Below are 26,740 nucleotides of genomic sequence, written 5' to 3' on the forward strand. Positions count from 1 at the left end.
GCATTGCCTCTGGAGTCAGGTGGGGCCCAGCACTGCAGAAGGTGAGTTCTTAACCCTCCGGGGAAGGGGCTTGGGCCTCCAGGATGGCTGGGCAGCAGGCTCCACTGACGCGGCTTCAGGAGCCAATCCCCAGCTCCAGCCACGTGGCCCTGGCTTTGGGCTCTGGCCCCTGGCACCAGCCCCGGGTCCTCGGCTCCAGTCCCAGGCACCAGCTGCGTGGTGGGCAGCCAGCTCTGAGTGCTGACCCCAGCCCCAGCTGCAGGCTCTGACCCCTGGGTTCAACCGCATGGCCCCAGCCATGACTGCACAGCCGCAGGCGTTGACCCCTGGCTCCGGCCATGCAAGCTCACCCCCGCCCCATCGCCCCCGCTATCCCCCCCTGGCCCCACATCCATCCCCCCATCGCCCCAGGCCCCCGCTGCCTCCCCCTAGCCCCGCATCCATCCCATTGCCCCGGGCCCCCACTGCCTCCCCCTGGCCCCGCATCCATCCCACTGCCCCGGGCCCCTGCTGTCTCCCCCTGGCCCCACATCCATCCCACTGCCCCGGGCCCCTGCTGCCTCCCCCTGGCCCCGCATCCATCCCATCACCCCGGGCCCCCGCTGCCTCCCCTTGGCCGCGCATCCATCCCATTGCCCCGGGCCCCTGCTGCCTCCCCCTGGCCCCACATCCATCCCACTGCCCCAGGCCCCTGCTGCCTCCCCCGGCCCTGCATCCATCCCCCCCATCGCCCCAGGCCCCTGCTGCCTCCCCCTGGCCCCGCATCCATCCCCCCCATCGCCCCAGGCCCCTGCTGCCTCCCCCTGGCCCCGCATCCATCCCCACATCGCCCCAGGCCCCCGCTATCCCCCCCTGCCCCACATCCATCCCATCTCCCCGGGTCCCCACTGCCTCCCCTTGGCCCCACATCCATCCCATCGCCCCAGGCCCCTGCTGCCTCCCCCTGGCCCCGCATCCATCCCATTGCCCCGGGTCCCCGCTGCCTCCCCCTGGCCCCAAATCCATCCCCCCATTGCCCCAGGCCCCCACTATCCCCCCCGGCCCCACATCCATCCCATCGCCCCAGGCCCCCGCTGCCTCCCCTTGGCCCCGCATCCATCCCATTGCCCCAGGCCCCTACTGCCTCCCCCTGGCCCCACATCCATCCCCCCATCACCCCAGCCCCCACTGCCTCCCCCTGGCCCCACATCCATCCCCCCGGACCCCCACTGTCTTCCCCTGGACCTGCATCCATCCCCTCATTGCCCCAGGCCCCATCTGCCACCCCTTATAATCCCCCCATCCGGGCTTAATTTGTCCTGGGGCTTGCTGAGAAAAGTAATAGTTGCATGTTTGTTAATATTACTTTTCCCAGCAGACTTTCTAGCTAGCTGGGAGGCTGTGATAAGTGATACTTCCATGTTGGTTAACACCACTTATCACAGCCCTCCAGCTAGCTAGAAAGTCTGCTGGGAAAAGTGATATTAACACACATACAAATCTCTCTTTTCACAGCGTTCTTTTTATTATTGAGTCTACAAAAAAACCCTACATAAATAAATTACAATGATTTGGATGTGTATCTGTCCATATTTATAGGCATATTTGTTTTTCCTAAAGTTAATTACGTATTTTAGTAAAAAGCATCAGTGCCATTACCGGCAAGAGGTGGTGGCCACACTCTGGGGCCACCAAAGTTTCCAGTGAGGCTATGCTGTTGCCATAATGTAATGTCGATTCAGTGTCCACTGAAGTCAATGCAAAGACTCCCCTGGCTTGCAGTGGATGCCGGGCCAGATCCATGCTCTCAGCTACATCAGAACTGCATAGGCAACATAGTGAAGCCTGCCTGATGCCGAAACCTGTGTAAGGGGGCTCTGGCAAAATGGGTAGGCAGAGTGCGCTGAACTGGGACTTGTGGAGACAAAAGGTACAGCCCTTTTAGCGTAGGTCAATTGAAGTGTCTGTTCCTGATGTTGTTTTAATGCAAATTTCATAGTGTTCCTTACTCTTTTGTTTTTAGATTTTCAATTATTTAGTACTCTGAATGGGCTCAGACATTCCTAAATGCAACTGCCCAGGCTCATGGAGGTCTGGGTAAGTAACATCATTTCTCCTATTAAAACTCTTATGTAGACAACCCTTGACACACTTGTAAACAAAAAGTATGAATCAGTATATCCATTGTATCAAAGTCAACAACTAATCATGAGTGAAATTTGTATTTAGGTCGGATGCTTTTCAGGGTAGGGACCATTTCTTAATAGGGGTTTGTACAGTGCCTAACACAGTGGGGTCTTAATTTTGCTTAGGGCCTCTAGGCATTATTGTAATACAAGTCATTCACTATTTATATACTATTTATATTTCGTTGATAGATGGTCATCGCTTTTGTAAGCCTAATCATTAGCATGCCTAAAGCTTTTTGTATGGGGTTTTTATTCTTCTTTAAATCTGAAGAAATATTGAACATTGGAAGCATCTGGGCAAGCATCAAGCCTGCCAAAGTATATAACATCTCTCTGCTTTCATGCTCTCACGTGTGCAGTTCTGGTCTCAAGTCTCATTGAATTCACCCAGCTTATCATTTAATTGCCCACTTACACACCCCTTCGATCAGTGCATTCTTTAGAATTTGAAGTCATTCCATCTGTGGTGCCAAAGCAGAACCGAGATGTGAACTACTCAGAAAGCATAACAAGTCCCTCCAGCCCTGTATCAAGTACTGGGATTGTGGCACGTGGATATGGGACGCTTGTTTTCCACTCTGAGAAAACAGACGACCAATCATAAGATGTCTCTACTACAAACCAACCACTTGTCTCATCTCCATTTTTAATTCAAATTCACTGGGCCAATTTTTATCAAGTTGTTGTAAAACTGGCCTGATGAGGTGAAGTTCTGAGCATCATCATTGCCTGCTGAAGTATGGGGATTGTGGGCATGCAGCACCTTGCAGGATTGAGCCTAAGATGCTGCTGTGTGGAGGTTCTACGTTCAAGTTGCCAGCTTGCTTCCTGAGGCACTGGAGGTTAGGCTCAACCTTGCTTTAAATAGGACCAGTTTTTGTGGGGTCTGGAAGGAGTCAGATCCAACCCTTCCCTTAGCCAGTGGGTCACCACAAAATGTGACCTCTGAAGCCAGTGGGTAGAAGATGGAGAAAAGTGAGATGGTAGAGGAACCTCCACTTCCAAAACCAATCAAAAGCTGCTCTTTTGGGCAGTATTGAGAATACAGGAAGACACTAACGTAGGCCTCAGGAAACCTGGCTTCATTTTCAGCCTCTACCCTCTACCCCAGTCATCTTGTGTGACCTAGGGCAAATCACTTCCTCTGCCTTAGTTCTCCCCCTGAAAAATGAAGAAGATAGTATTTCCCTTGTCTATTTACATTTTAAGCACTTTTGGGTAGGGACTGTCACTTCACACAATGGGGCACTGATCTCAGTAGAGGCCTCTGGCTGCTACTATAATATTACTAAGTAATACTAGTTAAGCAAGTGATTCCATATGGAAAGGGGAGGACAAGACTTTAAGGGCAATCCATGCTGAAACCTTGTCTGGCAAGTTGCAGCCCACAGTGAGAGCCTGAGGAATACGTACTTCTTGAGGGGGATATTTGTGTGGAGCTGTGTGTTTCGTTGTTGTTTTTGTAAGAAGTGAACAGAAGCTGTAGTGAAAAAGCAGACTGTCATTCTGATGTCCCTAGAACGTGGAAGCCATGAGTTGACTATCAACTGCTGATTCACAGCTGTGTGATTCCTAGTAATTAACCGGAAATTTGGCTGAGTGTTACCCTGGGATTTTTATTGCCAGACAGTAACACTGAGCCAGAGACCTAGTATTTCTTGTGGGGGGCTGCGTCTCAGGGCTAACTCGACAGGGTGCCTTCACACACCAATGCAATTTGCAAAAGCAGCATGGGAATTTTTCTTGAGAGCTGCTAAACTCAAACTCTGTCCCTGTGAACCCTTCCTTGTCACCTAAAATGCTGCTGATGGGAGCCACGCAGTCAGCGTCTTAGAGCAACCACTGCAAACTGGGCTGCGTGGCTGGAGCTTTGACTGCCGTGTTATGCTTCTGGCACGGCTATGATTCAGGGCTCTGAGGCTTAGGCTCTGGCTCTCGTGTCTGGCTCTCGTCTCAGGGCTGAAGAGTTGGCTCTGTTACATGTATCAACAACACAGGGGAAGAGAGAAGCTCTGGCACCTGGCTTGGGTTATTTTTTTATTCTTGTTGATTTTTTTTGTCCTAAAGGCTCCTTAGTGATTGATAGCCCACGAGCTCACAGGGCCGTTAAGCAGCAGTGCTTATAGCATTGGAAAGCCTTCTGTAGCATTAATCGTTGTAAGGAGACAATGTATCTGTGCAAAGAGCTTTGGCTGGGCAGTGAAATAAAGCTGTACTCTCTCCAGCGGATCCCATGCGTGTCTCCCTTCCCCTGCAGCTGGGGGGGGGGCGGTAAGCAGGTCACTTCCATAATTTCTGGAGAATAGGCCCAACTCTGTGAGGTGCTGAGCACCCTCTGCTCTCCCTGAGGACAGAAGGTGTTCTGGCTGCAGCACGCCTCGCAGGGGGTGCTCAGTGCCTTCTAGGGTAGGTGCTAAAGCAGGAAGCTGCATGCTCCAGGGGAAGCAGCTGCATTTCAGCCAGGAGCTAACGCACGTGGCTGGCTTTAAGATGCAAGCAGGCCCACTTCAGTGACATCACTCACACCCCTAAAGCTGAGCACATGCTTAAAATGAACAGAACCATGGTGCTTAATTACTGTTGCTGGGAGCAACAGGCCAACTCCCAGCAGTCAATACTACCCCCCTAGCTAATGGAGGCAGGAAATGACCCTCGGGCTAGGAGGAGACACACAGACGGATGGCAGCCCCTGTAAGGGTTCGGTTGCTCTAAGTAAGTCTGGATTAAAAAATCCAACGGGAAGATGGGGCTGGGCAAAAGGAACAGAGCGATCACCACCACTGGTAACTGGCCTTCCCCATCCCTCGGTCTAGGGGCATCCTCCCCTCCGGTAAGTGAGCCCTGGACACGAAGGCTCTTTCAGATCAAGGATGATATAACTGATCCACTTTGACTTTGGACCTCACAAGAAGTGAACAAAGGACTCTGGCAAATGCTGACTCAATAACTGATACAAGTTCCCAGCTTTAGACACAGACAGCATTAGCTATGCCAAAAACCACACCTGGGTGCACTTCATAGAGCAAACAGAAAAGAGGCAGGGCTTCCTTTTTAACAAACAAACTGAAGGTTATTAAATGGATTTAGGGCCTACTCCAAAACCTAGCGGAGGCAAAGGCAAGCCTCTCTCCCACCCCCAATTATTTCAATTGGCATTGCATGGGACCATTTTTGGAGCAGGGAGGGTAATACAGAACTTTTAAATAATTAACTTTGTGTTGCTTCAGTGAGCAATAGGCCCAGCTACTACTGATGGCTGAGAGCAGCCCCAGGCTCCTTCTCCCGCTGACCCCAGCCTTAAAGACAAAAGATAGGGTAGATTAAATAAGGTACCATCTTCTCTCTTTCACACATTCACAGCACGCGTGTGTGTGTGTGTATATATATTTAGAAGCTGGTGGTTCTCTCGCTCACACACACACACACACACACGCACAGTGTATTTAGAAGCTGGTAGTTCATTTGTCTATCAGGCAAGCTTTTGCTTCTGGCATTCAGAGTATGAGGTCCAGGCACAGAGCCCTTTAATCCCAACTCAGAGTGTCTTTTCAGCAAGATAAAGTTCAACAACTGCTGATAAAGATGCAACCGCTATTAGAAGCGCGCTGCTGAGTACTGCTCTACAGAAAGGCAACAACTGTGCCAATTGAGTCCTGCATATTGTGATGAGCTGAGAGGGGGCAGTCAGAGTCAGATGCAACCTCTGGACTTTGCCCTGCCCTTGGCTGGTGCAGACCCAGCTTGTGCAGAATGCAACGGGCATGGTTGCACAAGAGGAGGAAAGCTATCGGGATTATCTGTGGATATCTGACACCCAATGAAACACAGATGGCCCATATGCTCTGGAAAGTGATGACACGCTATAGTCATGAGTGTACGATAACAAGGGAGCCCTGCGTGGCAAGCTGAGTAGAACCAAAATGCCATATGACCCCTTTCTATATCTGTCTACTCCCTCCCTTTAACCAGCTTGTCTATTTCATGAGAACACTCCCAATCCTGCCAAGAACAAACAAAATGCCTTTACCATGTCAAGGACTTGATGCTCACATGTGAGACGCAACCAGCAGAGTGCCAGAATTCCTGCTGTTTAGTCTGTTAGGATTAGCCTGAGGCCCATGGGCAGCCCCCATTGTCCTTCTCTCTCTGACATGTTTCATGCCATAATGTAAAAATTCTTAATGAGTCTCTATGTTTTGCAGACAAGTGATAACCAATGTCTCTTTGCGCTCCCTGGAGACTTAGGTTTGGCTCTGTGCCAGCAACTAAGCAAGGAAAAGGGAAGCATGAGGATGAATAGGCCACAGAAAACAGCTACAGGTGCTTTGAGCATTTGTTCTGATGAGCTGCAAGGGGGCTGGAGACAAGAGGGCCATGTTTTGGCCTCAGCTACACCACTGTAAATCCTCCATAACGCCATTGACCTGAGTGGAGTTATGGTGTATTTACTTAGATGTAACAGGAGACAAATATCAAAATGATCCTGGAGAAACCACCACACAACACTCTTAAGGACTGTTTTTCTTCTTCATCCAGTAGTCAGAAATACCCTGTCACCCTGCCATACCATTTCACAGCTGCAGCTATCTCCTCTTTACACTAAGACAAGTAGATATTACAGACTTAAGGTCTGTGTCCTTTGGAAAACATCAGCACAAAGAGAGAACACACCTATGGAGCCTGCTCCTCCTCTATTAGACTAAGCATACATTAAAGTCACTGGATTTGTACCAGTGTAACTCCATTGTGTAACAAAGCAGGGGAAAGCTAGTCCAGTTGTAAAACCCAGGTTCGGGTCCCTGCTCTGCTATAGATTTCCTGTGTAATCTTAGGCATGGCACTCTCTCTCTCTGCCTCAGTTCCCCAGCTGTAAAAGGGGGATATAACAGCACTTCCTTATCGCACCAGCACAGAGGGCCATGTTAGTACAGGAGAGAGGCAGGTCCATAGTGATTACATTTTAACTCAAGGTGCTGGAACAAGATAACTTAAGTAGTTCCTTATTTAGGTGGGGGAAGAGAAAGGGGATTAAGTATGTCATCTTTTTTCCCTGGACAAGCTGTGACCTCACCCCTTTCCTACAACTGACATAAAAACCTTTATGATGCAATATTGCCCTATACTAGGTATTTGTCCAGCACCTCACACAATGGGGCCTGGAGATGGCTCAGGTGTTTAATTACTATGGTAAGTGTTAAACAATCATTCAGAATAAATGAGGGCTGGTAGGCAAAAAGCTAAGTGTTTTCATCTTTCTCCTCAAAATTGGCATTTTTTCGAAATTTTTCATGGACATGTTCAATTTATAGAAATATTCATTTAGATTCAAATTTTTTTTTAGCTTCAGATTTTAAGGTTTACCCCGTCCCTGTTTTTAAACTAGGAAAAAATAGGGAGAGAAACAGGGAATTGACCAAAAAGGAGGAAAAAAAATTCACTTTGATTTTAAAATCAAATGTTTTATTTAGATGAAAAGCCTTCAGATGTGAAAATTTTCTGCCTTTTTTCCATGGAAAAAGGCCAGATTTCCAATAAAAGTTCTGAAATGTTTTGATCAATAATAAAATAAAAAACCAACAATTTTCTCTTAACACTAAACTGATCAAAGCAGAATCGGTGAACCCCATTGAAGATGACAATGGCAGGTGGCAGGGAATGGTAGGGTACCGCTATATCCCTCATCCTCCTCTTGGTCCTGTAAGAAATGGTCCTCCTGTGTCAGACAAAGCTGAAAGATCCTTTATTATATGTGGCTAGAGAAAAGGTCGGCAGCCAGGAGAGCCTGATAGGAAACTTCCAGACTTGTTTTAATGAAGAGTTTGTAAGTGAGTGTAAAATGGAAGGGACAATCGGGCTTTGTTCTCTGCCACACCAACAATGGAGGGTCTGTCATGACTAAGCTGTTCGGTTTTTTACTGACACACACACAGTTGAATTAGTTGATTTTTTTTTTTTTTTACACTTTATTATAGAATGAAGCTCTTTCCTGTGTTTGCTCTGAGCCTTGTCTTTGCAATAAATTCACCAAGCATTATAATCACACAGCTGAGCATCCTTGCTTTGACTTGTACTGACCAAGCTCCTCTATGTGAGACACCCCTGAGTAGAACCCCTCCCTCTGGCCTTCCCAGCAGCATCTAGTTCAGCTTTGTGGCTCTGATCAGATTTCTTTAAACATCCAAACTGGATTCACATTTCAAGTTTCACTACACACAATATCAAAGCACACCCTCAGGGCCTGGTTATGGAAAGTACTGTTCTTCCCAATTAGGACACTGCTTGCTTCTGCGCCATCTGAAGGCAACAGGAGTGCAGCCATTAATTTTCAAGGGGAACAAGACATACCAGTAAAATGTAGACAAGTTTTTTCCAAAATTGACCAGTGATTTTAGGTGCCTCAAGTTTTCAGTGACCAACCTGAGACACCTTAAAAGGGGGCTGAAGTTCAGAAAGTACTAAGCACTCACCCTGTGGAAAACAGGCTCCTTTAAGGAGTCTCAAGTTGGGCACCCAAAAATGGAAGCAACCAAAATCACTTTAGAAAGTCTTGGGCGTAGTTCTCTGCACGCACACGCGTCAGACGAGGGCACAGACTCTCTGCAGGTGGCATTGGGGAGTTGTCAAAAGCAGCTGCCTTGAACACACCTGGGGCATGAAGATTTGGGACTCCCTAGTTAGTGTGGCAGGGCTGGGAAGAAGCAGGGCATTGTGTTTCTCCTTCTGAGCAAGCAAATCAAGCTGCTTCCTCATGTTCGAGACCTGGTGGATTTTGGGCACAAGACAATGACCCTATCGGTCAGCTCCCAAAGGAGCAACAAGTGGGGGGGGGAGCAGCCAGGGAGAAACCTGAGGCAGGGCACCAAGCTTGACAGGGTAGGGTTTCAACAACTGGTGCCCCCAAAGACAAAGGTGAGCAAAAGGGTGCAGACATGGCCTATGACAGAAGAGAAGGAAATAAGCTGGAAATGTTGAAGGCCTAGGCTGGTGTTTGTTGGTCTGCTTAGAGCCCAGAAGCTGCAGAGCCCTGATTTGGGGTTTTGAATCTCTAAATGAACCTTGTGCACAGTTCTACTCTGAACACAACCCCCCAATATATTAGTGGATATATTGAGTCCTAATACATACTCACACTTGTCTAAGTGCCCAAGGATGTGAAAAGAAGTAAAGAGACAAGCCCTGCTCCAAAGAGTATATAGTCTAACTCTGACCTGAGAACTTGAAGCACTGCGAGTAGTTAAGTCTTTGCAGGACTGGGGCCTAAACAAGAATCATGAACAGACACCAAGTAATGTATGTGGGAGGAATGTCACCGTAGTAAAATTGTGCAGTTCCCCATTAAGACCCAGATTCTGCAAAGCATGTGCTTAACTTTATGCATGTACTTAAATCCCACTGACTTCAGCAAGGCTCCATGTGGGTGCAGGAGCCTGGCTGTGCAAAGGCAGTTGAAGGATCAAAGCTTAGAGGCATGTCCACAACTGGATGCTTCCATTTGTTTTTAGAAGGTTGCTTTTTAAACCAACCCCCTGCCCCCCATCATTGTTTCTAATAGGAGAGGCAGAGCATAGGCAGTATATGAAAAATAACCTATGGAATAAATATTTATTCCTTTAGAGGGGAGTACACAAAAAACTCTTAATAAAGGCTGCCCAATTAGATGGCATTTACACGACAAGAGGAAGGATGTTGCTAGCCAGGGATGTGTGAAACTCAGGTTCAGTTCCCTGCTCTGCCATAGCCTTCTGCACGACCCTGGGCAAGTCCCTTGACTCTGTGCCTTGGTTCCCCATCTGAGAAAGGGGAAAATAGCACTTCCCTCCCCACATCAGTGTGTTGTGAGGATAAATATATGAAACACTGAGGCATTCAGATTCTACAATAATGGAGGCCATACAAATACCTAAGAGACAGCATTTTGTTTTAGAAACTGATCAAATTCCTTCTAGACTACATCAAATAATTAAGTGCCCTAAATACACCTGGTTACATTAGAAGGGAAGTGGATAATTTTGGATAATATTTTGGATAATTTTGGTAATTAATATTATTACAATTACAATATTAAAATAATATTTTGGTAATTAATTTTGGATAATATTCTGCTTTGATTTAGCATGCTATGGCTCAGCGTCAGCTGTTTCACACCCCCATTCTTCTGAACCTTTGATTTGTTGTTTGTTTTTCCCCTGCCAGTGCCAGCTGTATTGGAAAATGTGCTTTACTATTTTGTCATTTGTCTCTGAAATCCCTAACAAACTTGTATTTTCCAAAAATGCAGCAACAGGCTACAATGCTGGCAATTTCTCAAATGAGGCTCACTTCAGCTCTGAGGATGGTAAGTTTACATTAAAAACCAGCTGCTGCAGGTGGCTGCCATAGGCCAGAAAGACTGAAACTGCACAGAACACGGATCCTGGAGAAACAGATGTTTTTAGGGTGGGATCTGATGAGCAAGGACAATCTACACTATGCCCTTTCCACCGGTTTCCAAAAAATAAAATTTAAAAAGTGCCGACTAACAACAACAAACTCTACTGCCAAATGAACAAGGCTCTTTTTCCCCACTGAGTTACCTGAGCCAGAGTTCCCGAGCTTCTGCAGTTTTCCCAGGAGTTTCTGAGCATCCTTTAAGCTGCTGTCCTTCTGGCTGTACAAGAGTAACCTCTTGGCATCCGAGAACAAGCGGGAAATGCTGCAGGACAGGGATGGAAAAGCAGACAATGCAATCATTACCCATGTGGTGCTGTCCGCACCAACTTCCACAGGCTCAGTTTTATGTCTCAATTCCTTTATATTCAAAGACAACCCTCTCCTGTACCGTGAAACCTTTGTTAAGCGACCATCCGGGGGACAATGCAAGACAGCCTAAATAAAAATGGCCTTTAATGAAAGATTAAAGAAAGCTAAGTGCACTGGGACCCTTCAAGTTATTTGAAAGCAGTTATTTAAGATGGGGGAGAATGTGAAGGGCTTCTGGTAGGTTTGTCTGGTTTTATCTGCTAGGATAAAACACACTGCTTGTAGAGCACCTCAACAAATACATCCCCTGTTCTTTACAATTCTTTTCCAGGTAGCCAAAGTCGACTGACCCTGAACTCCGATTATTCTGTGATTCTAGCCGTGGTCTTAGGGACAGATTGGGGCTGACCGTCCCGTGGGCATAGTGAGGTGGTAAGGGAAGGGCACAAGGATGCCAACCACAGCTGGAGCCCCTGCATTTCATCCCAGTGGGACCACTTGGGCAAGGCTTCTCCATAGTGCCATGTTGTGAATTTCCCCCCTGCTCCCCCAGACTGGGGAACCCAGGGAACATGGCATGTCTGAGGCAACGCTTCCCAGTGCTCCCCTGGGAGCAATGCAGAGTCACACCAACCCCTAACACAGGGCTGTTCTCGAAAGCTCTTCATGTTACACACATATCACGTGGTATGTATGAACGGTGTATTTTCCTCAGTGACTAGCAGAAGGCGCACATGCCTCCATCTCACTCACCCAATCTCATTGCCCAGAAGTGCTTTATGGCCATTGTTCCAGACCACCACTATTGTTCCTGCCCTTACAGGTACAAGATGCAACAGCTTTGATGGGGGGTTTTAATGCCTTTATTACAATTGGCCAGTGATTTCTCTGTAGCAGGGAAATCAGGGAAAGGTCACACCCATTCTGTAACCTGGCATCGCCCAAATGAAACAGCTTCTCAGTCAAGGAATAGACCTGACTTCTCTCTATAGGCCAAATTGGACCTCTGTTTATATTCATTCCTTACTCAGGCAAAGCTCCTTATTTCACTGGGAGCTGTGCCTGAGTAAACACTGGGTTTGCACAACCATTTGCTATCGATAACATCACAGGCTGGGTACTGCAGCCATGGGTTCTTTGTATGGTTCCTTCAGAGTCCAGCTGCAGAAAAGCACCACCACAGAACAAAGCACTTGGTGGTGATTGAAGTAACTTAACCCTTAATGCCAATCTAACCACCAGCTGCTACTCCCACAATTCACAGCTTACGCTTGGCTGGCTGACCCCTGTGAATGGTCACAAGGAAAAGCAAGATCTTGTACTTACATGGACCTATTGAAGTTTCCAACGACACCTGGGGATTCCCCAGGCGTTGGGTAGCGGAAGCAAGGGTTGTTGGCATTACAGATAATCCCTTGGATCCAGGGCAAGGTTCCTGCTGAAGGCATGGCCTTGTTTGGAAAGTGACCTAGAACAGAGGGGCAAATGTTTGAAAAAGTTACCCCTTTGTTTGCAAAACTGCAAAATCGTAAACATAGCCAGGAAATGGGAGAGGTGTGTGACAGCACAGGGTCCAATCTGGTCATTATGTACCATAACCTCTTACTGAGGTCAACAATATGTCAACCCCAAGCATTTAGGAGTCCAGCCCCCAAAACTTGAGATTTTAAAAATAATTAAAAAAAACCCCCACCAAAAATTTGACACACAAAATAAACAAACAAAACAAAACAAAATGAACAAATAAAACAGACTTGGCAACATTGAATTGACAGGACTTTGGCGTGAACAAGGAATGCAAGACCTGGCCCTGAATTTGGAGCTAGAATGTTCTCCAAATTCCCTCCTCACCAATCCCTAATTTCGCATGTCCTAGCAGATGCTTTAACACAGAGAGAGCAGGCTGACAGCTAAGAAAAGCTTACAGGGTAAATTCTCCCTTCAGATGCATGGATGAGCAGAACGGCTTCCCTTGCAGGCTCCCTTATCAGCCCTAGCTCCTTCCATCTTTCAAGCTGCCCTTAGGTCCCTCCTACCTCTTGCTTCTGCCGTGTCTGAGGTACAGACTCCTCCCTGCCGTCATCCTGTCACTCCAGGCATGCTATGCACGGAAATAAGTGACACACTACACAGAACTTCACAGCTCTGTGCACACACGTCTCTTGAACCCATGAAGTCATTCTGGATTTACCCTGGTTCTAATGAGAAGAATTTGGTTCAGGCTACATGCAACATTTGAATTTGTTTTTTGAACCCCTGTAGCATTCAGGGGTGTTTGGATTCAACATTTGGGCCACTGTCTAATGGAGTCCCATTTTATTTTTTAAAGATGCTTCCAACTCAGCCCATACCACTGAAATGCCAGGAAAGCAGGAGAGTTTCTGCACTAGTCCACCAGTGAGGTGGGCATGTCACTACTAACTCACAGTGGCTTGGCTTCTGAGCAATACCTCTGGGGCAGGGTTTTCAAAGGCAGCTAAGAGTTAGAAACCCAACTCCCATTGGCTTCCAGCTGTCTGGCTCCTTTGCAAACCCCAGCTCCGATTACTGAGGGTCTATTAGAGGGGAGAAAAAATCACCCCTCAAGTTTTTCTTACTGCCTCATATAGAGCTATTAAGGCAGTGATGTAAATTACTCATGACTGAGCTTTATTACAGTGTTTCACAGGGATATCTTTGGGTCTTCTCTCCTACCAATGACAGGATGAGAGAGGCTATCTTCTTATGGCCATGTAAGTGAAAGGAAATACTGGGACATTTACAGTACACAGAAGGCAAAATGACTTTTCCCACCAGCGCTAGGAAAAGAGAGAGTCTCCTGCCGTTATCTTTAATAGTATTTGCATAAAATTACTATTGAAGCCTAGGATTCTATCATTCCAGTTCTTCCTCCTTTCTACAAAACTGAAAACCTTCCACAGTCCCATGAGATTTTTATAAACCAGGAAGCTTATTCACCATCTCTGAGCTCTTTGGCGACAAAGATGGAATTTAAACTAAACCAAATCAGTTTCCTTTAAGTTTTCCCAGGCACAAAGAGCAAAACATTTATTTTGCTCTGACTTCCATTTCAGATTAAGGAAATTAGCAAAGAAAGAACCAATACGTAGTCCACGAGAGCATGTACATTGGGATCCACTCTGTTGCATTCTGCATGTGAGCTGAAACACAAAGTGGCAGCTGGCAGCAACCAGGCATCCTCTACATTTAGAAGTGCAGCATACAGAATGCTAGCATTCCCCTTCAGTGACATAGCTGCAAACACAGCTTCTTTTTCAGCAATGTTTAAAGTAATGCAGATTTTTTTCTAAGTACACGTTTTGAAATCCTGAGGAGGCAGATTTTAAAAAAAGTAAGTTTCCACAAGATAAAGACAGCAATCTCACCACAGAGCTATATTTACAATGGTCCGTTTAGCTTGACTATGGTGGAAGTCATAACGATCACTTATATAAGGGGAAAAATCCTGCTGACTAGATCTGACAAGAGTGCTTCAACAAGCTGAAGCTGTTAAAAATTATCAAAATCCTGAATGGCAAAGGCTTAGCCTAATATGTGACTCAACCCTTGGTTACATTCTTGTCCTTTTCAGATAAGATTAGACAGATGACAATTTTTTGTTTTTAACCATGCTTGGCACAATAAAATATTTAATATCTCAGTTTGAAAGTGTTTTTGCATGGCCTAGTTACTATTATAATTTGTAATTGTCTGCAAGTCATTTCTTAACACCGTACAGGATCACCACTGCAGATAACAAAAAGAAAAGGAGTACTTCTGGCACCTTAGAGACTAACAAATTTATTTGAGCATAAGCTTTCGTGAGCTACAGCTCATTGCATCCAATGAAGTGAGCTCTAGCTCACGGAAGATTATGCTCTAATAAATTTGTTAGCCTCTAAGGTGCCAGAAGTGCTCCTTTTTTTTCTGCGGATATAGACTAACACGGCTGCTACTCTGAAACACTACAGATAACTCTGTTCCTCTAAAGACATATGCAGAGTTGCCACAGAGTTCACTGTGACCTGATTTCAAGGTTTCTCTCCATAGCCCAGCTCCTGATTCAGCAAGAGACAACATTCCACTTTACAAGATTCATCCATGTCTGTTTGCAAATGAGTGAATGTTCAATGAAACTGAACTGCACTAGAGAGAGGCTTAAAAGAAAGAATCCAGTTACTTATTCTTGGAAGCTATTAGATGAAAGGAAAGAGGTTAACTCAAAGAGTGAATTAAAAGTTGTCGGATGCCACTCCACAATCCCTGCTAAAAGCCTCAAAAAATAAATTATTAAATAAAAGGGAAGGATTGCATGTCAAACAATGGTTGATTAAAATTCAGCTCCTGACACAGCAGTGTTAAAAGGAAAGGATTTAGGGCAGCCATATGCAAGTCTGAGTGCAAGTCTCAACAGGGAAAATAGCTCTGGCTTTCAGGCTACACACAGGGCCAGATCTTTAGCTGGTGTAAATGAGCATCAGTTGAGCTACACTGATTTACACCAACTGAGCCCCTGGCTGACTGAGCCCATCTGCTTTCCCTGAGTTTCAGTCTCTACGTAAGAGAGTAAATGGACACAAATCAGATATCAAGAATTATAACATTCATAAACCAGTTGGAGAACACTTCAATCTCTGGTCATGCGATTACAGACATGAAAGTTGCTATTTTACAACAAAAAAAACTTCAAATCCAGACTCAAGCGAGAAACTGCTGAATTGGAATTCATTTGCAAATTGGATACAATTAACTTAGGCTTGAATAGAGACTGGGAGTGGCTTAGTCATTATGCAAGGTAGCCTATTTCCCCTTGTTTTTTCCTACCCCCCCACCCAGATGTTCTTGTTAAACCCTGGATTTGTGCTGGAAATGGCCCACCCTGATTATCATACACATTGTAAGGAGAGTGATCACTTTAGATAAGCTATTACCAGCAGGAGAATGGGGTGGGAGGAGGTATTTTTTCATGCTTTTTGTATGTATATAATAAGATCTTCTACACTTTCCACAGTATGCATCCGATGAAGTGAGCTGTAGCTCACGAAAGCTTATGCTCAAATAAATTTGTTAGTCTCTAAGGTGCCATAAGTACTCCTTTTCTTTTTGCGAACACAGACTAACACGGCTGTTACTCTGAAAGGTGTCCTAATGCCACTGTCTCCACTAACATGTAAGGAAAGACTGTAGGAATGTCTCAAGGAGTGCAAAAGCACAAAATTTCACCCAGGGAAACTTCCAGTGCCTGCCAAGCATTACAGACAGCAATAGGCTAGTTAGGCAAAAAAGAAAACCCACAAGGCTGCGTATGTCCAGAGTTTGCTGGATAATGGAAACTGCAAACATCAGCACTTCAGCTTTGCTGGAAGCCAGATCGTGAATAAAATATTTCTCTGTGAAGGGATTCCCAGATGGCTTGAAGCTCTACCAGGCAGCATTCTGTACAGCAGTCACTCATGTGGGAATGTTGTGCTAATGTAGCAAAGCTGCTTTCATAATAATCCATTGTTATATTGCATTTAAAAAAATCAAACACTTGGGATTCCCCTGTGCATTTTGTGGAGAGCAAAAATTCTCTTAACTTGGGCATTAGGCCTAACCTAGAAGTAATCAGGTAAAGGAAAGATAAACAAGGAGCCCTTTCCCCAGTCGGCTGACTGCTGAGAAGAGGCGGTTATCATAAGACTGGGCACTGTGCTGACCAGCAAATCTGGCTCACTAAACAGGGAGCATCCCAGAGGACTGAAGAAGAGGTCACTGTAACTAAAGGGAGGATAGCTTCCTCTTGCCTCTTTAAAAGGCTTGCTGAGAGGACTATTCTATGTCCATAGATCTAAAAAGACAATGCAAACCAGTTTTCCCCAAACAAAAAGCTGCACATGATTCAAGATGGAAAGGAATGCCCTTGAGATAAGCTGGCTATTGTGGAGTCTGCAGAGTGCTGAGCTAACATAGTCCCTGGTGTTTTTATATTCTTTAGTATGTATATTGCAATAGCATCTAGCCCCAGCTGAGATCAGGGCCCACGTTTCTGGTCGCTGTACAGTCACATATAAAACTGCCCCCCTGCCCTAGAGATCTTACCTAACTAGACAAGACAGCCAACTGGTGGGAGAGCAAACAGAGGCACAGAGAGGGGAAGTGACTTGCCCAGAATCACACAGCAGGACAGCAGAAACAGAACCCAGGTTTCCAGATTCCAGGTCCTGTGCCCTACCCACTGGACCACACTGTCTTATCTTTCCCAGGCCCTCGCTGGAAGTTGCACTGTCCCCTCTCCCAACAGGCTGGCAGTCAGTGTTCTGAACGCTTTGTGAGGAAGATGGTTCTGCTTGCATCAGCAAGCTTGCAAGGAAGCTCAGCCTTGCAAGCTGCTCCGTATGAACTGCCTGCAGACTCTGCAGTCAGGGGGTGCCGAGTGACGCAGAGCGACATCCTTGTGGAGCAGCAGAGTCCAAGCTGCTGACGTCTGCTATTTGGGAGAGGGGCAGGTAAAAGTCCCATCTGCACTGCAAAAAATGGTGGTGGGGGACTCCACTACAGCACAGCAGTGCCCTTCCACAATTTGGGTCAGTCTGTGGCCTAAGGAGGCTGAGCAATGTTTTCACCATGTCCCTGAACTTCTGTGCGACAGCTCACTGCAGGCCTTTAGTACTGTTTAGGAACATGGTTAACACTTAGGCTATCCCATCTGGTCCCAAAACTTATGTCAGTCATGCTAGGGCAGTGCCATATTACAACTGGTAACCCAGGTTAGTGTTTTCTGTCCTGTAGCAGGAGCCAGACTGCTTAAAGCAACTCCAGTCACATGCTGCTCTGAATGTGGCTTTCTTCTAGGTCTATTTTTGTTGAAGGGAGACTCAAGGACCAATGACGGAGAATAAGGCTGAGGTGCTTTCCAGAGGATTCCCACAAACTAGATGTTTTCATACAGCACCTGCTTAGGCCAACGTAATATAAATGCCAAATGCACCCAAGAGAAGCAGCAGCTAGGTACAATGCTGCAGCAGCAGGACACAAGTGGCATAACACCCCAAGATCTGTGTTGGTGGCAGTTGGAGGGGGAAGGAAAGGTGATGGTAAACAGCCCTGATTAAGATTTGATCAGTGTGTCAAACTGCATTCCCTCCAAGCCATGAAACAATAGCCTGTCCTTGGTACAGAAGCCTCATCTGTTACTTACATTCATGTTGTTCGTAGGGCGGATACGAAAGGCGTACGGAGATCAGTATAAAGAAGATAAAGAGAGGCCAAGCAACTTCAATCAGCAGCTGAAACTGGAAAGAAAAAAAGACAAGTATTAGGATTTCATATTGAAAATACCAAGGGAGCTGAGATCACAGTACAATCCACGTATTAGTCAGAAATATTGAAAGCTTCACACTGGCTCTCTGCGTAGGTGCTCTTAAAGAGTCAGTGGATTCTCTGTTTGCTATGGATTCCAAGAACCTTTTGGGGCTGTTAAGTGCCACTTACACTGAATATACAAAATATACCATAGAGGGCTTACTTCTGGTTAACTTCAGTCTGTTGGGCGAAGAAATGACGCTTACCCCCAATGCATCTCACAGTCAGCTAGCTGAAACTTTGGCCTCCTATGTTAAGGATAGCTGAAAAGTGCAGTTCACCCACCCCCAAAGCCATAAACCTTTACCCAAGAACCAGGGACTCAGTTCCAGCTATTAGTTACAGCACTGTGTACCTGGAACATCACCACTGATGGCACACATTAGAGCACAATTGATCCCATACTGTCGTGTTTGGTCTACAAATTATTATTTATACCTCGTTAGTACCTACAGACTCCAGTACAGACTGGGGGCCATTTGTGCTAGGCACTGTACATATGTAACCCACACACCTCCTGGGTGTGGTGTTCTGTCCCATCTAGTGGCAGGCAGGCAAGATTCATATTCTCTCTCTCCTGCCCAGGTCTGTCAGCGTTACACATACACATAGTGCAAGACAGTCCTTGATGCAAAATCGCTTACAACAATCTACATGGACCAGACAAAGGGTGGGAGAAGAGAGTATTATCCCTATAGTGTTATCTGGATGGGGGACTGAAGCACAGAGACATCGAGTGAATTACCCAAGGTCAAACATCTGTGCTGGAGCTAGAAATTGAACCTAGAGTGTCTGTGTCCCTGTCTAGTTCCTTCCTCCCTTGAGTTTTGCTGCTCAGAAAGCTTGCCTACACACTACATGCTAGCCCTAAAGGTAAGATCAAAAATAAGTTGGTCTCCGTTTGCGTTTTAGAAGATGGTTTTGGTTGCTGGGTCCGTTCCATTCCTCATCAATCAACTAAAAAAACTGAACATCCTCCTTTTGCTTCTAAAACTCAGTGGGTTTCCCGCCTGCTAATTACATACATCACTTTTCATCAATAGTTCACGTGTAAAGGTGGGGTTATTTACCCATATTTGTAAAGGGAAGACAGAGGCACAAGGTCACACAGGAAGTCTAGATTGGAACCCAGGACTCCATGATAACTACTAGATGATGTTGCCACCCGTGGAATGCAGACAGCAATGAAAACTTCTAAATATACTTCCCCAACTCCAGTCCAGAATCCTTCCAGGATAGAATCATAGAATATCAGGGTTGGAAGGGACCTCAGGAGGTCACCTAGTCCAACCCCCTGCTCAAAGCAGGGCCAAGCCCCAACTAAATCATCCCAGCCAGGGCTTTGTCAAGGCTGACCTTAAAAACTTCTAAGGAAGGAGATTCCACCACCTCCCTAGGTAACGCATTCCAGTGCTTCACCACCCTCCTAGTGAAATAGCATTTCCTAATATCCAATCTAAACCTCCCCCACTGCAACTTGAGACCATTACTCCTTGTCCTGTCCTCTGCTACCACTGAGAATAGTCTAGAACCGTCCTCTTTGGAACCCCCTTTCAGGTAGTTGAAAGCAGCTATCAAATCCCCCCTCATTCTTCTCTTCTGCAGACTAAACAATCCCAGCTCCCTCAGCCTCTCCTCAGAAGTCATGTGTTCCAGTCCCCTAATCATTTTTGTTGCCCTCCGCTGGACACTTTCCAATTTTTCCACATCCTTTTTGAAGTGTGGGGCCCAAAACTGGACTCAGTACTCCAGATGAGGCCTCACCAATGCTGAATAGAGGGGAACGATCACATCATTGCCATGCACACTCCCAGCATTAGTCCAACTCTGCTCCCATTGAAATCAGTGGGTGTTTTAGTATTGTTGGACAATGTAGCTCCTCTGATTTACACCAGCAGAGGATCTAACTCAATGTGAGGGGACAGTTAGATAGTGAGATCTTGCAGCGTGTATAGGCCTGCGTACAGCTGTCTGATTCTTAGATAGCTAGCTATCTGCAAAGGAATAGAGTAGCAAGAGGAGGAGGTGCTGAATAAGGGAAGTTGAATCAGAACAGTGTGTTTTTGCACAACTGTGACCCCTGCCCCTGGTTTTCCTTTCCTTCCCCCTGCCCTGGGAGCAGTCAGGATACTTTATACTGGACAACTTCCAACAGCACAACAGTTATACTTGAGTTGCACACGTCAGGCTGAGCTTTGAACCCAGCTTTTGCAATGCAGCTCAAACTCACTCCAACTTGGAAGCGAAGTTGTGATAGGAAACGTAGGCGGTGCTGGCTCATTACAGGGGTTCTTGTGGGATGTAAAAATGATATTTGATCTGTGTCCACACACACTGGTTTTCTGGGTCAGATCTTTGGCTGGTGTAAATCAGAGAAGAGGTCACTTAAATGCACCTATGCTCATTTACACTAGCCTCTAACACAGAATTACCAAGCTAGCCATGAAAATGGTGTAGTGGGGATCCTTTTCCTCTCATTTTTGTTTCTATCACGTAATATTCTTCCCCTCTTGGTATTGCCAGTCAGATCCCACAGCTGGATCATTAGCAAGATAAAAGCCTTGAGGACAGGCACCAGAGAAGGCACTAAAATTACTCTGCCTGAGGCCTTCATTACACGTTAACTAACCATTCATTAAAAAAATTATTAGCACTGTATCTTATCCAATGGGCTAGTAGCCAGGAAAACTACAGCACAGAAGCTATCCAGATGGTACCAAAAAACATGAATTAAGACAACCAAGAACACAGCACAAGGAAAGAGCCAGAAGGCCATTTTCATTGACAGTCACACGGTTCACTAATCTTCTATATTGATCACTATGTTTTTGTGGTATCTCCAGAGGTCTAATTATGTCCAGGTTGCCCAATAAACTGATATATTCTGCCTGGTCAATATAGATTAAAACTAAATTCCTTTACCCACCTTCTATTTTGTTCAGAATGCAGGACTCTCGGAAGGCCTGGGGATAAACAACGCTTGAGATACAGGGGTCAGTTCCTCAGCTAGTGCAAACCAGCATAGCTCCACTGACATCCATGGAGCTCTGTCAATTGACACCAAGGGAGGATCAGGGCTAGAGATGAATGGAGAGAACAGCCCTATTGGCCATGCTGCAGCCCTCTACGTATAGGAGTAGCTCTGCTTCAATCAGTTCACATAAGGCCTAGAGCAGGTATTCTCAGCCTTCTCCACGGAAGGATCCCCCTCAAAATCTAGCAAAATGTGCTGGGCACCTGTTTTAAACTGCAGGGTGAGGACTTATGGGCTAGAGGAGCAGGTTCTGTATGATTGGAGCCGATGCAGAATGCATGAAGTGGGAGAATCTCGACTACAGAGAATTTCCTGGCTTCATCAGCACTCTCGCCATCACTGAGACGGCCAGAAAAAGCTAAAGTTCGCTTGACCTCACTTCGTTTGGTTTTAAGTACTGTAGAATGGGATAAACTCAGTCCTGAAGTAAATGAGTGAAGTCCCGTGGCCTTCATGGATTTATCCCCTGCTTATGTTGGAGCTCACTTGGGTCTTCTACAACACATTGAAGCAGACACTTTAGGGACACAGTTTCCATTTCCACTAGTGAACATGACTGGCCCCCTCTCTCTCATAAGTCAGCATTTCTAATAAGATTCAGGCCTGGCCATTTGGCAACTTCTTGACATTTACAAGGGTCATACAACTTATCAGGCTACTTTCCACCCCCAGTCTACAGAACGCATCTCATGCTGACTTTGCAATTCACACTTCATCAAGGTCAGATCCACCACGACAGTACTGCGCACCACAGCTCCAAAGAAAGGGCTCTCCTATCCCCACTGGCAGAGACACCCAGGCAAAAGCCCTGGAGGGCACTGCAGGGTAGTTCTTGCTCTAGAAACCACTGGAGCTGCACAACAGGCTGAGGCAAGACAGGCCCTAGTAAGACGTGATGAACCCTGAAGCCCCACACCTGACCGGATTAAGCAGCTGCCTGGAATTCTTACAGTGCCACCCTACCCGAAGGCAGGTCTGTGCACACGGCGCCACCATGTCAGCCACTTAAGACATCTCGCACTCGTGGTATTGAAAACGGCACTGCAAACAGACACTGGCCAAGTGCGCCGCTCCTCGCACAGTGACGGGACCACACGGAGACCTATGGATCTGCTACTGCCTCTAGTTAACAGACGAGGGATGAAGTCCTGGCCCCACGGAAGTCAAGGGAAGTTTTGTGAAGGACTTTAATGGGAGCAGGACTTCCTCCCTGGCCACGCAGCTGAAGCTCATGCTTTTAGATCCAGAGGCCCCAGGTTCAGTCCTGACATACAGCCTGATCGGCAGGCGAAGCACCACCGCAAGCGATGCCGTGGTCACTGCACAAATGCTCAGCCGAGGTGAGCGCTGCAGGGGTCTGTCTTTTCTCACGAGTGGGTGGGCTTGGATATGGTTGTACTCGGGATGCTGGCCCACAAGTTCACACTCTTCTGACTTCGGTTCCGAATCTACAAGGTGCTGAGCGCCCTCAGTTCCCACTGACCAGGTCACCTCGACACCTTGCAGGATTGGGTCCTTTCAGAGGCCTAAAAAAAATCACTGTCATATTAATATGGACATTTTTACAAGATTACGTCCTGGACCAGTGTGTCTTGCTCTCTCTCTTCTAAGTCTGGTGGGTTACGAGGCTGCAACTTAGGCAATGGCTCAAACTTACTGTCTGTCTTCGCCTGTATGTGAAGTTCTTCCATAGCAGCAATCCCAGCTGTGTCCAGAAAGCCATCTTCCTTCAGCAAGCCCCGGAAGCTCCCCGGTGCAGCAGTGGCAGGGTCCACTGTGGCTGGGCATTCACTGGAGAGGAAACACTAAGTTACAAACAGAAAGCAAACGAACAAGTCCCACGTTCTGATCTCCCGCATGACACTTACATGACACTCTCACACTCCCACACCCGTGCTGACTCCAGTGCTGCTGCCAGATTGTTCCATCCTACCCACACCCAACCCTGTAGACAGCCATGGGTGCAAACGAGTGCGGACTTTGACGCATAGCATCGCCTCCCTAAGGGTTCCAAGACTAAACCCACCATCCCCAGGAGGGCCATTCCCCTGTTTCCTGCCCATCAAATCTGAAAGCAAAAAAAACCAGGAGACAAAGCTCTAGTTACTTACAGCTGCTTGAGAACCTCATTTCAGGTTGAACCCTACAGAGATCTCGTAAAATGGCTGTGTGTTCCCCTCCACATGTTTTTTTTTATAATGGTGAAAAACCAGCCATTTGGATGGGAGTGCAGCTATTTTAAAAGCTTCAGGCTCTGTCAGCAGCATCGCTCGCAAAAGGCAGCACCAGAAGTGCCCATAGTGGGGGGAAACATTGGGTCAGTCAAACAGTTCTCCATATGGCACACAATAGGCATGTCAGGGCATAGGCAACAGCAAATGCAGCTACACTTAATGGGCGAGTAGAAAAGCATCTCTTCCCAATCTTGCTAGAGAGGTTTAGTTACATGCTTGCTAAGATGCCACTGATGCATCTTCCTCAACACGAGAGGTCTGATCAACCAATGCTCTGCACCTTGCAGAGCCATTTACAGCAGTACTGAGTGTAAAATACTCCCAAATCAATATAGCAATTGTGAGCATGGTGCATTCTGACCTGGTAGCATGTCACACTCACTTTGCACTGGGGTAAGGTGACTACACAAGGGGCAGGATAACAATCAGATCCCTAGTATTTATTTTGCTGTCAATTTCTGACTAGTACAATATGTTAATAGGGTGGACTTTCTAGGCTATCAAAGCTTTAACCGGTTATTTAAACACACTGAGCTACAGCTACCCCTGCTTGATATTACTTACACGTAGAACACACACACGCCTTTGATAATCACCTGACAAACCAGTGCCTCAGCACGGAGATTCTAAATTGCATTCCTGCTTGCAAAGTGCAGTGAAAGCATTCCCAAAATTCATCAACAAGATATGAACATAAACTTGGGTGAAATTCTCTGGCCTGTGTTATACAGGTGGTCAGACTAAATCATCATAATCTGGCCTTTAAAAATCTGAATCTATGAATGTCCAGACTAATCAGTTCTTTTTAATGTTGTCGAAGACTAAACATCATTATCACAAAGCTGCACATCAGTGACCTCCAGATTAAAACCAGGATGAGAAAGGTGACATTTTCTCATAAGAAAACGAGCACTTGTGGCACCTTAGAGACTAACCAATTTGAGCATAAGCTTTCGTGAGCTACAGCTCACTTCATCAGATGCATACCGTGGAAAGTGCAGAAGTTTTTTATATACACACAAAGCATGGAAAAATACCTCCTCCCACCCCACTCTCCTGCTGGTAATAGCTTATCTAAAGTGATCACTCTCCTTACAAGGTGTATGATAAATCAAGTTGGGCCATTTCCAGCAGCAACTTGATTTATCATACACATTGTAAGGAGAGTGATCACTTGCATCCGATGAAGTGAGCTGTAGCTCATGAAAGCTCATGCTCAAATAAATTGGTTAGTCTCTAAGGTGCCACAAGTACTCCTTTTCTTTTTGCGAATACAGACTAACACGGCCGTTACTCTGAAACCTGTTAGGAGCAAGAGATTCAATCAGCTGAGTGTAACTGGACAGTGGGACGTTTGGGCCAAAAATCCATAGGATGGACAAAGCCAGGACTTCCCAGATAAACTAGAGGGTGCTACATGTGTTATTCCAAACTGTACACACCTGTTCACGTCCACCTCTCAGCCATCTACAACTACTAATCCAATGACTATGTACAGAGACATCCTGAGTATCTGTCAGACATCAGAGATTGGGCAAAACACTTCTGTGCATGCCTAAAGCTGGCTCTGATTTTAACTGACTTGAGAGGCTGACAGAGCTCATTCATTTGTGACATAATCTAGGTAGCTCCCCAAATTCACTACTAATGCATCAGAAAATTCTAGTGGGTAAGAATCTCTTCAGAATGACCCCCCTTAGCCTCCTTCAGATATTTCAGACATTTGTTTTTCCAGCGGTCAAAGGACAAGAATTAAACCACCACCTATGGGAAGATCCTTGCTATAGCAGACACCAATAGGTCACCTAGAGTTGAAAGTCCATCAGCATTTCCACCCTAACCTATTCTGATGGGTTTTCAGCACAGCTGTAAAAATCCAGGCCAACTTGCAATGGAGAAGTGCAATGCTACAACAGAGTTCAGCCAGTTTCAGCAGGGACTTTGCCTTCCCCCTTCCAGTAACATTTTGTGAGCCATTAGTACATACCATGAACCCTAGAAGTACTAAATGCAGAAGTGGAGGCATGCAAGTAAACTTTTGTTCTATGCATTCACTACTATAGGCTAAATTCTCTTGGTGTAAACTGAGGCCACCCTATTGAAGTCAATGGATAGCCACACATTGACACCAACAGACAATTTGGTCCTTTCAATCTATGGCATAATTTGTTTTTAATATATCCCATATTCTCCAACAAGACAGCAAGAAGTCCCTTTACTGTGGCAGATGGTGCTGTCCGGAGTGAGCTTTATTGGGCACCGCTGTCCTACATACACCTCACCACAATGCATAGAGCTTACTATTGCAAGTAATCCAGCTATTCCCACACGCAAGAATCAACAGGAACAGGCCAGCAGAAAAGACTGTGTGATGTATCTGCATAACCTTCATTTTCATACCCACTTTAGAGACATGAGCTCAACTGCCAGCTCTGTCACAAGCTCCCTGGACGTCCTTGGGCAAGTCACTTCTTTCAGTTCCCTCAATGAGGCATCAGGATAATAATTCTTCCTTTGGTTGTCTTGCCTATTTAGGATTGTAAAACCGTCAGGACAGACACTGTCTCTTACTAAGTGGCTGTACGGCACCTAGCATAATTGCAGTTGGAGCCTTTAGGTCCTACCAGAATTCAAATAAGAACTGATTGCTACTTGGAGCATGGAACTGGGCTGTGACTGCACTCTGGAGCAGTGTTATTTCTATGCAGAGCAGTCTCTGCACAGAGCCCAGTCATATTAGCAGATACAAGGGAGGGCTGAGAACAATCTAAGGTCTCTGCTAAAGAACAAGCAAGAGCAGATCTAATGGTCAGGAGGCCCCTTTGCATTTGATCACAGGAAAACACAACAACAAGACTCTTAATCCAGAACCAACTGTGGTGCGGGAGGTTATTCTCTATCCTCAAAGAATAGAGTGTGTATTGATTTTATGTGAATAATTTGGCAGAGAATACTCTGCCAAAGCTCATACACAACTCCATGGGTTCGGCTGTGCACATCACTATTCTGATACCTAGCTGAGGGGAGGATGAGAAGACAGCTCTCTGGCCACTTGTCTGTACAGGGTGCAGTCTGCCCTACCAGCAATTGGCTGAATATCATCCACATGCACTGAAAAAAATCCACAGGAGGGAGCCAGGTGAGAGAAATTTGTAAGTTTCCCCCTCACAGCATCCCCCAGATCAATCCATTGGGTGTGGGGGTGTTAACCCCCCCAATCA

At 46.2% G+C, this 26,740-nt stretch overlaps 1 protein-coding gene across 3 annotated transcripts in view; it reads right to left on the reverse strand.

Moving 5' to 3' along the window:
- ABCA1 (ATP binding cassette subfamily A member 1) overlaps nucleotides 1–26,740 on the reverse strand; it is a 132,619-nt gene that overhangs the window by 90,865 nt on the left and 15,014 nt on the right. For all 3 annotated transcript variants that reach the window (XM_048851107.2, XM_048851106.2, XM_048851105.2), the window contains exons 2-5: nucleotides 22,943–23,076; nucleotides 18,088–18,181; nucleotides 12,234–12,375; nucleotides 10,742–10,860 (exon numbers count right to left, since the gene is read on the reverse strand). In XM_048851107.2, the coding sequence (XP_048707064.1) occupies nucleotides 10,742–10,860; nucleotides 12,234–12,375; nucleotides 18,088–18,181; nucleotides 22,943–23,008 (421 nt within the window). In that variant the 5' untranslated portion in view covers nucleotides 23,009–23,076. The remainder of the gene's footprint in view (nucleotides 1–10,741; nucleotides 10,861–12,233; nucleotides 12,376–18,087; nucleotides 18,182–22,942; nucleotides 23,077–26,740) is intronic.

Source organism: Caretta caretta, chromosome 5 (genome assembly GCF_965140235.1).
Source record: "Caretta caretta isolate rCarCar2 chromosome 5, rCarCar1.hap1, whole genome shotgun sequence".
Taxonomy (NCBI): Eukaryota; Metazoa; Chordata; order Testudines; family Cheloniidae; genus Caretta; species Caretta caretta.